We start from the raw sequence: 18,825 nt of genomic DNA, 5'->3' as shown, positions 1-18,825 counted from the left end.
TAATACGAGATCTGTGTATGTGTGTATGGTGTAGCAGTTCATAGAAGTGGACGGGATCGCCGAGCAAGACTATTGAACTAGTGTGGTGGTGTGGTGTGTATATGTGTCGGTGTGTGCTTAAACTAAAAAGGTAACACGGTATCTGTAACTAAGCTGCTGTAATATACAAATAATTTAAAATCCACAAAATAATATAAAATCACAGCAACAGAAAAGTATAAAAATGTAATATAATATAACATGGCCTGTTTGGCACAACAATAAATAGATATAATAATATAGGTCTTCATTCAATAGTAAAATAATATATAGGTGCTGCTGGAGCCCTAGATAAAAATATATAATCAGCCACTCTAGCTCAACCAAATGTAATAGTATTATATGACTTCAACCCTATGGCTAAATGAATAAGTATAAAAAAGGAACGACCCTTATGGTCGAACGAATACATTTATGCTTACACAGCTATTAGAGCTGTGGCTCGTATATTAAAAATGTAATGTGAATGATTTGCGGCCCTTATGACCAAACAAATATAATAAATATATAAATATAATAAAATATAAAAATATATAATATAATGATAAATATATAACAATATAAAACGTGGTCTTCTGGCAACAACATTAATAATAAAATCTTAAGTTTGTGGAGCGCAGACTGGCCAGCTGGTTCTCCGGAAGTTACTAGCTATACGAAAAATTCTACAAAATAGGTATAATAAAATAATAATTGTCTGCACACAGAAACACAAAATTTAATAATGGCCCTTGTGCTCTCGCACGTAAAAATATGAGAATAATAATTTTACAATTTAGAAATAATAATACAATGTTAAATATAATATAAAATAAGATGAAAACTGCAAACGCGAGTCGGTCTTTACTCGATTACGTACGGTGGAAGACAAAAATACGGCGGCCGTGCTAATTAATATTCGCATAGCCAGTCCGAGTGGGAGCGATAGTAAAATTATATAATTCACGGGACACAATAAAACATACAAAATAAACAATAATTAATGAAATGGTGTGTGTTCGATCGTGACTCGTACGTTCGTCTTGTTATATAATTATATTAGTTATTATTGTGCTGCGTCCACGGCGGCAACAATAGTATTAACAATATTTAAACCTACTAATCATGATTAATATAATAAATCAGTACATAGGTTCTTAATGTTTTGAAAAAAAATAAATAATTACTAATAACATGTTTTAAACGATATATCCTACTTATTTCAGATTTATTTTCATAGTCCATCAGATGTCCCAGACTATTCACATTCTTCTTTAAAACTTTCAAAAAATAGTCATAGCTTTGTTCAAATAATAACTCAATTGTCGTTGACAGACGATGGCTTAAAAAGTTGGACACCTGAAAAACGAGGATGTTATTATTTGAATGAGAAGTGGCTAAAGTACAACACAATATATTCGTATATAAATTGTTATGCCGAGTGTCAGGTGAATTATACTGAGACTTTGTGTGGTTGTGCTCCAATTTATAGAATAAGTATGATTATATATAATTTATTTACTATTATGAACTATATCTACCTGATGTTTTTATCACAATAGCTTTCTTTTACGTTATGAATATGTATATTTATTTTTTCAAAATGCCAATTAAAAATTAGAGTAATAATTATTGTGACAAAAACATTTAGTTACATTTCTGTGTTTATCTTATTTTTTAACAGACAGTTCTTTTCCCGTGTGTGGACCTAAATTGAAAAGTTGTCAAGCAAATGCCGCAAGTAAATAATTATGCACGATTTTAACTTAATTCAAAAATCAAAGCGTAGTTTTTTAGTTAATGACATGTTTATTTTAAGATTTAAGGGTAATATAGCCTTTAAAAATGGTTTTACAAAAATATAAAATATACATAATATTGAATCTAATATTTATTAAATTCGAACCATTTTTATAAATTATAAATGTCGATAGATTGATGTCAATTAATATAATTTTTAAATCGTTAAAGCTCCCATTTCTTTTAATATATTATTATGATCCCATTACCCTTAGTAAATAAAAGTTGTATAATTCAAAAATTACCAGTTTAAATCATACAAAAAAATATCTACTAATTAATTTAACATAGAAAAGATGAGGCAGTTCTTATTTGATAAAAATAAGTTTGCATTTCCATAGATATATAATTACGAAAAATTTGAAAATATGGTTTTTAAATATATTTAAAAATTCCAAGAATCAGATTTAGAATAACTGCATCGTTGAAAAATAAAAAAAAGGTTAAACATGATTAGCGAATCATTCTGTATATTAGTCACATAACGAAGTGAAAAAAACAAATAAATTCTAACAAATTGTATAGAGTAATATTTAGTTTGTTAGGTTAAATATTATTTTTTCGAGAAAAATATTAATAACTATAAACAATTTGTAACATTTACCCAAATATTGTGTACATAAGTTTTATAATAGAATATAAATAACGATAAAGCTTTATTGAAATGAATAATTTAGTTATTTTATGAAAATGATAAATCTTAGTTTTATCTTATTAGTTCATGTACAGAGAGCATACCATACATGCAAATGTTTGCCATCTTGTACAGACATTGATTACGAGTTATCTTATTCAATAGTACCAAAAAACTTCAGCTCAATAAGAAAATCATTAACGTTTTTGAACAACATAACTGACAGGTGAGAAAATTTATTTTTTATTAATTTATCATCATTAAATATTGTAATTTACAGTAAAACAGTATATGACGTAATAATGAGTATAGGTACATAATATACAGTAAAACTTGTCCCGTGCGGAATTGCACGGAACCAATAAAAATTTCCTTTTAAGCAGGTTTCCATGTAACTGAATAAAATTAATAATGTTGTTAATTATTTTGTTATAAATTTAAAACGTTATTTGTAAAATTTTTACATAAATTATAATACGCAATAACGTTTTCAATTTATTTTTAAATGTTATTGATTTATACTATGAACCTATTTTTTTTTCTGTTTTACGATATTTACAGAAAGATATCATATAATTTTGAATTATACAAATTGATAAAATATAGTATATTAAATACATATTATTATAATAACTAAATAATAAATAATAAAATAAATGTAATATTTTTGGAAAAAATTATATTTACCATCGTAGTACAAAAAGTAAAATAAATGACTTTAATGGCTACATTAAAAAAACATACAAAATGTACTTAGTGACATACAATAATATTATAATCATTAAGTTAAAATTTAACACACCCATTACAATGGCTCGTTTGGACCCAGTTTCTAATGTGCAGCAGTGCGATACTGCATTTCCTACCTTTTTTCGAATGAAAATACCTATAAATTTTTAAATTTCTTTTCTTAAGCAGAATATTTTTTGAGTATTTACACAGGTATTTATAAATCGAATTTCGAACAAGTAGTTAATTGATATAGATACTTATTTACCTATTATTTAAAGTATATCTAAATAGTATTAATGAGTAATGTAACGATACTTTGCTATTCTACTTTAATCATAAAGAATTTAAATACTTAATTATATCTAATTAACCAATCATTTGAAATTCGATTTTCAAAAATCGAAATACTTAAATACTCAATAAAAAATATATTTAAAAATATACTTTGAAAATTAATTTTTTCTGAATAAACATAGAGACATTTAAATGTATCGCCTGACGCCTATTGTATAGGTACACTATACAAATATACAATCTATTATATAAACTGCAACAGCAACACATATAATAGGTGTAATCTCACTAAATATTAATCATGTAATAGTATTTGTAATATAAACAGAAAATAATAATATATTATTGTAATATTGGAATGTGATAATATTATTATCAATGTTATTTCACAACTTGAAAAATCTAATATATCATTGAATATATTATAAATATATAAGTCGATTAACAAACATTATAATAATAATTAATAATGTAATAAGTGCATATGGGCATATGGCTGCAGGGAATTAAATGCCTTATAAAAATTAAACTAAGTAAATGCTATAAAAATTAATGAAGAATACTTTCACAATATTCACTAAATTGTATAAAAAATAATAGATGTATAAAATAATTTTAAAATTTAACATACATTGTACATATAAATATGTTATTATATTTAATTAATGATGCTCAATTTAGTTTATTTGTATTCAGTGTTGGCGTATTAATTATAAAAGTATTAGATTTCTTCACTTTATCCAAGTAAATCTATACTTACAATAACATATTGCCCACTTACTCGTATTGATTTTATTAATTGTATTATGAAATTTCAAATGCAAGATAAAATTAGTTTAAAATTAACTGATAGTATAAAATACATATAAGATTTCATTTATTTTGAAATATATTTTTTAATTTAAACTTATGTACCTATAAAATGTCCTAAGCACCTTAAAAATGAAAAAATACCACGAAAAACCAAAAACATAAATAATAATAATATAGGTAGGTACCTATATTTAGTAAGAAGTGAAACAATTTTTTACTAAAACGACCGTCGTTTAGTTGTAGAACAAGAAATAATTGTGCTTCCTAGTTCTAGTAATATAATATATGTATCTTTTCTTATACAGTAATGATTTGGTTAGCATTGAAGCTACAGTTAATTTGGAACACACGTGGCCTTTGAGAAGAAACGCTGAAGATACTAATTTAGGCTACATAAGTTTGTTAAAAACCTCAATAAAATATTTTAATAATCTTGAATTAATTAACATGATAATTAAACTTTTATTTAAAGGTAAAATTGCTGGAATGACGAATTTGTGCCGTGGAGTGAGCCTGATTTCATTATTGGAAACTTTTTATTTTATATTCATCAACCCTTTTTTCACTGAAAAAAATTAATTGTTTTATACATAATAATTAATTAATTAGAGTTTATGTTTATATTAAGGATGCACCTATAACATTTAAGATAAACATACAAAATACCTAAATTACATATGTAGTACGTTAAGCTAATTATACTAATTGGTACCTAGTTTATATTATAATATTTAATTATCTATAGACACAAAATATTCAAAGTAATATTAGGTTGTAGGTATACTCTTAATATTTTTTTTTAGTTATAAACTAAAATTATAATATAATATAATCATGAAGATGGTAGAGTAATCATAGTTTCTGTACTTACAAAAATGTTAACTTATGAGTTAAGTTATTAAAAACAACATTTTTTTTTAAATAATGTTTATATATATATTAGTAGCCTAGAGTGGAATTTATTGGCCCTAAGTTGGTGAAAGCCTCTTTTAAATATATGAACATAAATATAGCACGGATCTAAATAGAAAATATATCATTTTTTAAGTAGTCTTGAGCAATGATTTTCAAGTAAAAAATCCGTTTCATATATCAGAGAATTGAAAATTCAAACTTTCATTTTGTATTTTTAACAGTTTTGGCATTATTACAATATTTTTTCATGCCATAAGAGAGGATTAATCATTATAGTGTTAGAACCAGAAGTTCATGGTAATAATAGTAATAATTTTAGACTAATTATGTTCTATTAATATTGTATCGAAATGTTTAGTATTATAACTATTCAAACTTTCATTTGAGCAAAATAATCAACGATTTATTTTTTAAATTTGATGATAAAAGCCATGGGGCCCCTCTAATTGTGATGTATCTTGAATGCTTTGGGGTCTTGATATACGCCACTGATGTACATATATATACGTTTTAATCCAGCTTTTAAATTATATATTAAATTAGGTTGATTAGTAAATTATGTAGTTGTATACCTTATAATTTTTAAAACAGAGCTTTAAATGTTTTCAAGTTGTAATTAAAAGAAATGGTTAAATATGCAACCTACAGAAGTTATTGACCTAAGATTATCAATTAGACATTATAAAATTATGATAAAATGTAAGTGTAAAAATATATAGATGATTAATAAATCTTATTAATTAACTAAATAGGTGTGGGTTGGCAATGTAAATAGAGACGGCCGAGATACTTAAAAATTAGTATTTTGCTATTACGTAGATACAGGGTAGATATGTATGGAATATCGTGGTTCTAAATACTCAATACTCTATTCCAAAATTTAATAAGTTCAATGTTGATTATTTTGCAAACGATTTCATCTATACGGGTAGTTTATGAAATACATTGTATTTAAACTGTCAAAATAAAATAAAAATTTGTTTATTGTCTGCATTTAATCATTCTAAAATTATAAAAATTAATTTCCTACAATATTTCAGCTTTAATGTTGATGATTTGAGTCAAATACCCGTAACTCATAAATATAAAATCTTAAATATAAGCGACAAAAAAAAAAAAAAAAAAAAATTAAGTTTAAATTTTATCACGCGAGCTACCTACTAAGATTGCTTTGTTGTAATAGTTGTGTTGTCGTTAATATTTTTCATATGCTTGAAAAATGAAATCTTGGTGAAATGAGTTTGGTGATATTTAAATCCAAAATCAAAACGCTCGATAAGAAGATCCATTGGATCACGTCGACCTTCAAAGCATTATTATTATATTTATTATTTGTTACAATTTTTTTTATTAATAAATCCTTGACTAATTGACCTTATTACCTCTCTCATCGCGGAATGTATTTTATCACAGGTTACATCAATGAATAGTTTTAATACAATATTATAATATGTGTGTACATCTACATAATATAGTTCCATACAATATAGCTATTAATAATTATATTCTGTGTAGTGTGTTTAGTGTATAATATTATGTCGTAGATATGCACTTTATATTATAAGTTTGCAAAATTTATCTAGTAACTTTATTACTACCTATATTATACAGTATACACACTATACACATTACTTTATATGCTATTGTTTTAGTAGTATGGGCAACTAGGTATAATGTTATCACGGGACAATTTATTTTAAATGACACGTACAATTTGCAACTTGACGATTAGTACAAATATTTTCAATAAAAACGTTGATAAACGTTATCCATTTATCTATTCCATCATTATGATTAAATCGTAGTGTAATATTATAATGTAATAATATAGGTATAATTAATAATATCGGACAATGCGAAATGTAAAAAACAGTAATCAATGCACAAAATTGAAGAAAATAATAGTTATTTATTGTTTGCAAGGACGTAGCTAAAATTTTATTTTATGGTGGGAGGGGGGGGGGGTAAAATAAAAAAAGGAATGATTTTAATCATATTTATTATTTAAAAAAAAATCAAATTTTTAATGACGTACAGAAATAGAATATGGTATAAAATATATCATTATTTGGTTATTTTTTCTAATTAAATAGTTAATAATTTTTAAGTACGAGTATACAAGTACAATAAAAATATAAACAATGATATTTCAGGAGGGGAAAGGGGGTTCCAAACCCTAAGACCTCCTCTGATTACGTCCCTGATTGTTATTCAAATGTACATCAAAAGACGATGTCCATATGTTTGTAGATTATATACGTATAAACTGTTATAAGCTACAAGTTAAATGCGAAATACCTCTTTATTCTACTTGAAATTTTCATAGGAATATAAAGCAGAAGAAGCACAAACATCAAATCCTGATACCGAACAATGTGTTAGAGCGTATGGATTTTATAATTAAAATGGTTTTTAATGTTACATTTTGGTCAATGAACGATACTAGTAATTATAATTATTTAAATAAATAATATTCGTTATTACTGACTTATAAGTCAAATGTACTATCGTATCAAAGACGAGCGTGAATAAGTTGAAATACCTAAATTCAATTTATTTTGAAAATGTTTTCGTGTAAAATGTACAGTAAATAATAATGAACGTAATATAAAATAGATTTGATTGAATAAAATATTATTCTTGATTTCCGCCTTCGTGTGTCCCACTTTAAATTGCGTACTTAGTCAGTAGTGGCAATCATAAGAAAGTATTGTTCGAGATTAGAAATTATAAAATTTAATTAAAAAAAAAAAAAAAAAAAAAATAAACATAAAAGCAGCCACCGATATCTAGTGATGAACGTAAATTGCAATATTGCCGATTCATAGTGCACGCGTAAAAAAGTTGAAACTTACACAAATAGATGTCACTAACGTTACCTTCCGAAAGCGTCGAACAACTATTGCATCAGTAGCGCCTAGACAGGGTAGCAAATGTTGCAACTGCATGTACTCTCGTGGTGGGTGGGTGTTTGAGTGGGTTGGTGGGTATGTAGTTGTATAACTTGAATATCAAACATTGTGGACTATGGTAAACAAATAACAGTACTGATTTTACAATAATTCTAGTTAATTTAAGAGTTAATTACAGTTACAGACAACAGTTCAAAAGAATGTTTTTTTTTTAAATTTTTTTAATAAAAAAAATAGATGGATGGGTAACTTTTGATAGTTGCATTTGCTCTCAAAATATCTCTGTACGCCACTGTCGCATCATGATAATAATTGTCCAAGGTATATTGAGGTGAGAATCTCGGTGTCCAGAACTCCAGTACGGCAGTACTTACAAGTTACAATTTAATATTTTCAATAAATTTTTATTTTTTGTGTCTGCCTTTACGTTTGTAATAGTAAAAATTCTTTGATCTTCAACTCTGTGTGGTTTCTGATATAAAATTTAATCTAGTTGATAAGTACTTTGGGGAGTAAAAAATAGGAAAATCTCGGTACTTCTATCAATAATAAAATTAGAAAAACTAGTTCTAATAATTTTGTACGAACGTTAGAAGAATAATATTTGAAAAAATTAGATATTCGAGGTCAAAAGAAAAATAATGAGTTTCCCTGGATGGGTTTTATTTGTTTTGTTGAAATTCAAAAAATATTAATCGTAAAGATCTGAAACTTTTTACAATTTCATGATTATTATTTGATGAGTCCTCAACTGATAAAATAAATCATTTCCAAAATATCTGTGTAGGTTTTAGACTTTAGGTAGATAAGATAAAGCGGGAGGGAGGTTATTTCACGTACGAATAAAACATAAAGTATTTGAATTTATTCGTTTATGATACAAAAAGAGTTATCAGAAAGTAGAAAACGATATAAAAATAAAAACGTTTATTTGTATTTGCGTGTTATCGGGGTGATACGTAGTTTTTTAGGATAAAGAATAAAGATATCTGTGTTCCCCTTAAAAATAATATAAATGCAACACATATTGTTTTATTAAATGATTGTGAAAATAATTTTGACAGACATTTCGGGCAGGATTATGGCTCTTTGATAGTCTGGATACCAGGAATAGTATAGTCAGGGCATTTATTTTAGCAGTATATTTCTGAGTATCCTGCGTTGACTGTATCTGTGTTTGGTGATATTCTGAAAAAAAAAAAAAAACATTTTAAAAATGAGTGCGCTCGCCCAAACTTAATAGCGTAAACTATAATAAAAAATAATAACATAAATAAGAATCACAAAACATTTTCCGGGCTTAAGCCAGTTCACTTCCTCGTGGTGCGCCCCGAGTAAATGAAGTGGAACGGATTCGGGCTACGTCGGAAATATGATCTTTTTTCTCGGGACGCACCGGGTTGATACCTTATTCCAGACGCAATCAGAACGTTAAAAAAAGGGTCATTCCGGGAAACTCCTTGTGTTTTACTGGCCTGTTGCATTTGTCGTTCAGCGGATTCCATCGATTTATAATAAATTCACACATTTTACTAGTTCGTTAAAATGCCGTGCAATCGACCATTTTAGAGATTATTTATCATTACTTCTCGTCCAATCGTTATTGTTATCGTGACGTTTTCTGCACTACACGCGGTAATAAAATATGGTTTTTGATCGTTGTACGTGTAACGGTGGCGGCATCTAGCGACGTCTCAGTAAACCGAATTGATCGACTCGCACACCAGATGCCGATGAATATTAAACGGTCATTGACATTGACAAAGATAAAAATTAAATAATATGAGTACTTCAGAGGCCACGCGATTACTAGATTTTAAGGACCGTTTTACAGGCAACTGCATTTGCATTCGGCTGTCGACCAATGTCGTGTGCCCAAGTCGTCAATGATCATTAGTGTGAGCATACGGATGTATAAACGTAGTAAACGTACATGGGGACTGGCTGATGTCAACAGTTCATTCTGTGGTCGCGAAAAACGTAGATGTAGGTATGTTTTTATTCTTCACTCAAACGATGAATTTAATTCCAACAGCGCTGACCCTGTAAATAATAATAATAGTAATAATAATAAAAAATAAATAAATATTAGGAATATTCATAATATTTACAACGGTAGGTAAACTACCACATATCATGCTATTTACTATATTATGACGGGGCATAATTTCAAAATTATTTTTAGTCGATCAAATATTTTAGCTCGAAATCTTGAAAATTTAATACAATTATTCAAAGGACGGAAATAATAAGAAAAGAAATAAACGTGGCTAGGTTTTTTTAATAGTATAGACGTATAGCGCGTGAAATGAAGAATACAAATATTTTTTTAGAATTTAAATCAGGAGAAGGTGATACGATGTTCTGTTGGAATTATAATGAATACTTTAAAAATATAAAAGTCACCAGGCTTCTTATACTATTGTACTAATTTTTAATTATTTAAGTATTCTTAAAAAAAGTTATTGTTGTGTACTAGCTTATAGATTGAGAGTAAACAATAATGTTGTACACAGTCATTTGTTTAGTTTTTCTGTCGCTAAAAAAAATAAAAAAATAAAACGTTAAAACTTATTTTACTTTAATATAAATATTTTAAAAATTTCTTATAATTTTTTATTTACTACTTATTTATGTGTCCAAAGTTAATATTTTACAACTTAACTTTACATATAGTATAATAAAAATGCCATTTTTTTATGACATTTTCGTCTTGTGCGCTAATACAAGTTTAATATAATAAATATATTATATTTAATTTCCACACAAATTATAAAATTAAAAATAAACTTCTTTTTAAAATAAATAAATACATTATTCGTTATAATCATATCAAATATCATTATTCATTTTAATAAAAACTCAACACAATTAGACAAATGTTGATGTATAATTTATTATTATAATATGTGATTATTGTGAAACAGAACGTCAGTAATTCACGTACTTACTGTGGAAATTGTATCCGTATTCCGTATAAGGGGGGATAAATGAAAAACTTCTGGCGAACTTATTGGAGTGAGTAATGGGGTTGAATCTTTCCGAATTATCAGTGTTGAAAGTCTATCGTCTTAATAAGTAACGGAAAACGAGCAAATTTTAATGGATTTCAGTTGAAAAATTGTCTTCAATTTTTCTTACTGAAAATTTCTGAGTCGATCCCTGCACGGAACTTGATCAAAATAGTGTCGTTGTGACGTCGTAAAGTACAAAAGTTTCGTTACAACCTTTACCATATGGCATTCCGTTCAAAACCTTGTAAATAAAAATAAAAAGAAAACGTACTCGAAAACATTGATCGAAAATGATACAATAATGCTTTGAAATCCTACACTGTTTATTGTGTGTATATTTCGTTAGAAATAATAAAAGTATACGTACAATACAATATCGGCCGAGGGTCGAATAAAGAACCCGAAAAATCTAATCAATCCTGTACGGTGTACATACATATTATATTGTACACAACGGTTAACGCACATAAGCCGTTTGCAGGGCGTGTCTGTTTTTTCCCTTTTCCTCGTTCATTAACCGATGAGTTATTATTTATCATCGTACGTCCTACCCAGTACCTGCTAAAGTTATTTCATTTCGTGTACACACACGCACACACACATACACACACATACACATAAACACACGCACATACACGTGTGTTCTTTGTACAGATCTTTAGAGTTCAGACACAAACAATAATCATGTAATATTGTAATGATAATAATTTATAAAATTTGTTAGCTAATTAGTAACGTTACGATTATTATCACATCTATATAATCAACATGGCCACGAAACAGTAATGTAGATAAATATTACAACCTTGTAAAATAAAATACATTATGTGTATATATATTATAATATATACATAATCGAATATTGTTATCAAGTTTTTAATATTTCGATTTTGTCATGATTATTTGAAAACACGTTTTAAAAATTAATAATGAAGTTTCAAAGAACTTTATTGTCAAAAACTATAATCCAAAATTCTTTTTGTTTCAATCGTTCACCACACTGTTTAAAGTTTTTCAATGCGCTCTCCGCTCTCCGAGAACAACTCCCACAATGGCCATCCCTTATTGATATTCCAGTTTATCCCAACCCTTTCTTCTTACATATCGGAAATGCCAGTTTGAAAACAACGGCGATCATCGTTTTCGATTTTCCGTATTCTGAGACATTGGTGGTTTAAGCCACTCAATCTTTCACCACATCTTCAAAATAGAAGTTACGTGGGGTATTGTCTGGTGGTCTGAGTCAGTTTTGTATTGACAAATTGTTATGTATACAGTTAGCGGAGTTTTCAGGCACTGGTTTGCTATGAAACGGTGTCATTATTGCAATTAGTTTTAATGCTTCGACGAGGATGATAAATACATGGTTGGAGTTTAATACTACCGTGGTTATCAAAGCCTTTGAGATCGGTAAATATTTTTGTTTGAGAATTAATTAGGTAACTTTAGTGACAAAGTAACATTTCACGTGCGTGGAAAAGTCAATCGCCATAATGTAAGAATTATTTGGTAGTTAGAAAACGAGGATCACCGCTACATTTTAAATTGTCATTTCTGATATGTTATAGTGAGTTTGCGATGAACTAGAATATCGGTCGGATGTTATGAGGGATATTCGCGAAGTGTATTAAACAGCGTGGGTAACAAATACTACAAATAAAAATTCTTTTTGAATTAATAGTTTTGGCAATAAAGCTTTTTGGAACTCGAATTTATTTTGTTACACTTTTTATAATATGAATTAATAATAATTGTCTCATAAACATTTATTTATTTCGAAGCAATAATATTGGTAAATGACAATGGAGTGTCACAGTGATATCCTTCATAACACACATTTATTAATTTATTGTTATATAAAAAACAAGGAATACATGGTATAATAATAAATGGATAATTTTCTGCAATAGGTTTTAATATTTCATTCATTACATGTTTCATACTTTCATACCATAGTGCGGACCATATCGTTATATTAGGATTTGTGTGTGTGTGTAGGAAACAGTGTGGCTATCCAGGATTTGTTTAAGGGGTAGAGAGTTGTCATAAATATATATTATCATTGGAGTATATTGTGTTGTATAGATAAATCGTGTTCACAAATCATAATTAAATTGGTACTCTAAAAACGAACGCAATTGTCACTAATCTATATCATTATTTCACTATAAGTTCATGGTTTTTCTCTACAAGCATCGGTCATTTATTTCTTAAAAACAATGTTGGTAAAAATTATATATATTTAATAATAAATAACCATTGGCGTAGATAAAGTGTTCTTAGTCCTTATGCCTAGTTATAAAATTAAAAAAGTTTGTGATTTTGTTGTTCGTAATTCTTACATCTTATTATTTTTGTTAGTAGATAGTTAGATATAATACTTTTTTTTATCATCATAATGACAATGGTATAGTTCATTATTTTTTTTTTTTATTAATTTAAAGTTTCTCTTATTTGGTTATCAAAAGTACGTGATACAATACAATACATTTTTTATCGTAAAGAATAAAAAAATATAAGTTTATATAATAATAATATTAATAAATAGTAAATTAATAATGATAATATTGATAATAAGTTATAGTAATATAATAACAGTTATGTAATAGAAATAGTGATTAACATTAGTGTCTTTATTTTTATTTACATACCTACCTATTATTAACGTAGTAATCTTATAAAATAATATAAGTAATAAACTAATAAGAAAATATTATTTTCTATTTGATCATTAAATTAAAATGCGTAGACAATGATTTATGTTCTCTCTAGAAATGCCTATTTAATATTATTTTTCTATTTAAAATTTTCAGAAGTAATAACTTTTTTCACGTATATTTTAATGTTTTTTTGATAAATGTTTTTTATAAAAATTGCCGCAAATAAATACAATAATAAACTGTTATGATTTCATTATTCGTTCATACTTGCGTAGGTATCTATTGATTAAGATATAGGTACGTAACTGTGTGGGGTAATTTTATTGTTTGAAGACAAAATTAAAGTGGAAACTTATTATGAAGCCTGTGTTTCATTAATATACGTACATATTGTATGGCATTTCACGTTATATACCGTCAAGTATCCATTTTTAATTATATTGCTTAAGGAAGTGTCATCACTGGGTGGCTTCTTCCAACAAGTAATTCACTGTCTCATTCAATCGTCAGATATTTTTATTGTGCCCCCCCTCCTTCATATAAAACACAAATTATAAGTATTATTTTTTTTAAATAAAAATATGATGTCTTGCTGTGATAATTATATTTTAATATTAAATTATATGTTGTGTATGAATTTAGGCATAAAGTATTTATTATGCATTATGTGTATATATATATATTATTTTATTAATACACACTAGTTAAAACTTTTAATACGCGAGTACGATGTAAAATTCAAGTTTACAATAACAATATCACATGATTTAATATACTTACTTACTTAAATTATTTAAAATATATTAAAAATTAAAATAACCTAAATAACTAAGTAGATTTATAAGTTTACAGCATACCTAAAATAAAAAACGTATATGCCTACTATAATGTACCTACGTTACGTACAATATTATCCGTTTGAATTGCATTATATATTAGGAGTTTAGGACTGCAATGACTGTGCGATGTACTGTGGGTATAAGGACTTATCCTTATATTGTGTCTTATATACTCATATGCATAGACGGAGAAAATAAAACCACGTTCTGCTGCAGTCATGTAGTCGTCGAATTTTAAAATGAAATGTTCAATATAATAATCTGCGCATAATATATATCACGTGGGTAATCCTTTTTCGTCGTACTCAAATCCAATATCTGTCTCCACGTGCCTCCACGTGCTTCTTTAATGTTCTGTCAGAGACCAGCTGCAGTAATCATTGAATTCGTGTAAAATACCTATCGCTTGTACATTTGATATTACTTACCTGTGCATAAATTCTGATACGTATAATTTCGGTGTTCAGTGTGGAAAACCAGTAGCGTCGTTTAACCATATATGAAGCGAAAAATAAAATCTAAATAATCAATATATAATATATTGAAACCATTCGTTTCACTGACGAAATTACAACGCATATATTTACATGGAAATTAAAAAGAAATCACGTAGGGGTTGAAGTTACATTTATGCAAATGCACACCTTTGAATTACACAAAATTTAGCCGTTTGACAAAACGTTAACGTTACTGATATGTGTTTTATAGTTTATCAAAAGAAGGATAATATAGGTAGTGGGTTTGCAAACAAACAACGTATAGCGTATTATAATAGGGTTTCTCCTTTTTTTTTTTTTTAATCGTTTGTGCTTCATAAACCATGAAAAATATTTATTTAGTTAGTACGTTTTTGATTTTAAATCAGTTTCCAGTAAAGTTTTTAAAAAATGTGATAAAATATTAATTATTCATTATTAATAAACCATATAAATTTAAATGTTTTTCTTAGAAAAATTTTATGTCAGGTATATTCTTAAAATTTGTAACTGTATACATGTATGATGAAGGCAAACAATATTACATAATCATTAAAATAATGATTTTTTGCTAAAATAATTTTTACAACTATAATAATTAGTTTCGATTATTATTTTTTTGTTTAATCTCAATTCTAGAAATATAATATAATATAATAATTTTCTGTATAATCTTTAAACTTAATGTATTTAATTTTTCATACTTTGTAGGTTAAATATAACTTAATTTTGAATATTAAAAACGGTTTATTTCATCGAGTATCATTTTAACTATACAGAATTTATATTATAGATCAATATTAATGTGGCGTATTGTAAAAAGCTTATGGATATTCCATTCATGGAAATTGTACATTTGTACGTATGTTATTCACGTACGCATATTATTATATATTATGCTATATGGCCGGTTATGCAATCGGTAAGGATTATTATTAACTAAGCCTAGCTCTACACTTACGGGGATTTAAGTGATTTAACACCATTTCGACGATACCGGAAATTTCGACAACCCCATGCCATTCACGATTCACTATAGGATTTAATCCCTCTTACAATTGTTACTTAGCTTATGTGGTGTATTTGAAGTAACCCCCGAAAACACAATATTTTGAGGGTTCAACAATAACGGTAGTTAAGGGCTGCAAATAAAAGAAATGTTGACGAAATGTTCTTGAGAAACACGAAAACTAAATAATTATTTCAATGGTCTCCGATATATTTTGCACTAATTATGTACACGTCGATTGTTGCGTAATTATGAAATGTATTCAAAAATAAAAACAATACTTTTGTTTTTGATTAATAATAAATTACAATACACACATCATACATATTTTAATATTTGTTTATATATTTAAAAACTAAAATCGTATTTAAAACTGGTATATTTAAATACTAGTTAAACGTATTTAACACTACACTACTTTGTGTTAACAACACAACTATGGAATAAATAGTTTACTCCATCCTTTAAAAATAGAGCATACGATACCATTTTTATTTTTTGAATTTATGTAGAATAATGTTTGTTTTATATCGATAGCTTTATTGGAAGTATCTACAATTGACATATTGATAACGTTTTGGAGATGTCAGTATTGTATATAAGTATTTAAGGTAAGTATAGAGAGTATTTATATCTATAAATGTCTATTTTTCAAAGGTGAAACCTGACATTTTAATTAGATTGAAATGACCGAATGTCTGGATCGTATCTTGTTAAAGGAAATGCGGCTGTGGGATGATCAGTTAAGAAATACATTAATTTATTTGCCTTTTTTAAACATTTTTTCACGGATTTTATACTTTTATGTTTATATAAATTAATTATATAGTTATATGATCTAAATTGATATCTCATTTAAAAATGATTGCGTATGCGTCTACCTATTTATAATCTAAAAACGTTTTTATTAATATAAGAAATAATTTCTTTAGCATAAAAAAATAGGGAACTCGTACCGACGTTTATGTTGACGGTAGGTCAAATACGCCTTATCGCTGAGTTGTAGACAAGTGATAACTATATAATTTCTGTGTTAAATTCGAATTAAATGATACATTTTTACGTACAAGAAAAGATTCTGAGCTGATACGGTTCGTCATCCTTTATGTTATATAACTATGAGTATATTATTTTATATTTATTTATATTGCTATTGGTGATCTATTTTACTACAATAGTTATATCTTACGTGTATGGTAAAATGGTAAGTTTAATAAATATATTGTTTTTAGGACTAGTACAATATTATTTTATAACATACCAATATTGTCCTTTACTTTAATTTATTTTGACAAAATTTGAACTTGAAACACGTATAAAAAAAATTGTATCTAATTTTTTAATTTCTTTAAGAGCAATTCAAGTAGAATGTTCGCTAATATCTGCAAATTGTGTTTATAACTTCAGTGAATATAGTGTTACTGTTTATCAATTATGATATACCGTTTAATGTCTTTATTGCAAATATTTATAATGCATAATATGACAATATTTTTTATTAAAACTTGTTATTATACTTATTAATTACACTCTACAAGTGTTGTATGATATTTTCGTTCAATAATAATAATACATTAATGCATTGTTAATATTTATTTGGGCTACACCACGGTTTGCTGGATCAGTGCATTCCCGTTTAAGGAAAAACGCTTGTGTTAAATTATACGCAAGTATAAGTGAATGAAATACGTTGTTTTCATATTATTATTCAAAATAAAATAAAATTTATTTTTGCGCCGTTGTATTGGCATATATTTATTTATTTATCACAGCAGAATAATAAGTATACATTAAACATGCATGATGTGTATATTTTATTATTAAGTAGACTCTATAGGAAATAACAAAATTAATTATTTAACAAAAATGTAAATATCTATAAACTATAATACAAATTAACGACCTAGCTAGGTGCAGTCATACGTACGATTAGCTTAATAATATAGAATAAAATATATCTTTTTTTTTTTTGCTAAAATTAACTCGATAACTATTACCCTATGCTTACTTAAGTACTTAATTGTAACGTGATTGCTTAAAATGTCAAATTCGATGCGATTGTATTTGTACGTTGCAGGTTTGAATTGAATTGAAATGTTTAGTAGAATAATTTTTATTACTTAGTACATTGCATCATATCTTTCATAAATACATTTTTATAATGATTTATAACTTGTTATATTATTTTAAATTGTATTTATAGTTGGGAATTCTGCTCAAAGTATTAAATATAATCTACTTGAATAAAATTAAAATGTTGATTAAAATTCTTAACGAGTATATTTAACATCAAGTTAAGCGTTTAAATCGTCGAACTTTATACACGCATATAATATTAAAATAAATAAATTATACATAAATCGAACATCTAAAATAAACAATTAATAAAATTAAATTAAGATGAAGATTACATTTTTAAAATATTATATAATAGGTGCCTAGTAACTTGTATATATTATATAAGTGATGAATAATAGTAATAATTTAGCTATTGTAGAAACAGTAGACAATAATAATTACTACTTAAACGTTGGCTAAAAGTTTTGGTTATTTAATCCGTTGTGAAAGTTAATGTTGATAATGTGTTTCACTTAATATTAATCTCTACTAGACTTTTTGACTCTAGAACCAAATGTTATTATTTGTTTACTTGTATTAGTTTCGATTTTTATTTTATAGCAATACGTAACTGAAATAAAGTACAACAAG

The 18,825-nt window shown here is 26.6% G+C and overlaps 1 protein-coding gene across 1 annotated transcript in view; it reads left to right on the top strand.

Moving 5' to 3' along the window:
- LOC112603139 (pickpocket protein 11-like) overlaps positions 1 to 4,949 on the top strand; it is a 17,798-nt gene extending 12,849 nt beyond the window's left edge. The window contains exons 6-10 of the mRNA XM_025351572.1: positions 1,245 to 1,515; positions 1,703 to 1,759; positions 2,537 to 2,678; positions 4,597 to 4,688; positions 4,764 to 4,949. Coding sequence (XP_025207357.1) covers positions 1,245 to 1,515; positions 1,703 to 1,759; positions 2,537 to 2,678; positions 4,597 to 4,688; positions 4,764 to 4,870 — 669 coding nt within the window. The 3' untranslated portion in view covers positions 4,871 to 4,949. The remainder of the gene's footprint in view (positions 1 to 1,244; positions 1,516 to 1,702; positions 1,760 to 2,536; positions 2,679 to 4,596; positions 4,689 to 4,763) is intronic.
- Positions 4,950 to 18,825: the final 13,876 nt, after the last annotated feature.

Source organism: Melanaphis sacchari, unplaced genomic scaffold (assembly GCF_002803265.2).
Source record: "Melanaphis sacchari strain LSU unplaced genomic scaffold, SCAv2.0 Contig98_pilon_pilon, whole genome shotgun sequence".
Taxonomy (NCBI): Eukaryota; Metazoa; Arthropoda; class Insecta; order Hemiptera; family Aphididae; genus Melanaphis; species Melanaphis sacchari.
This window is presented reverse-complemented; position numbering and strand designations above follow the sequence as displayed.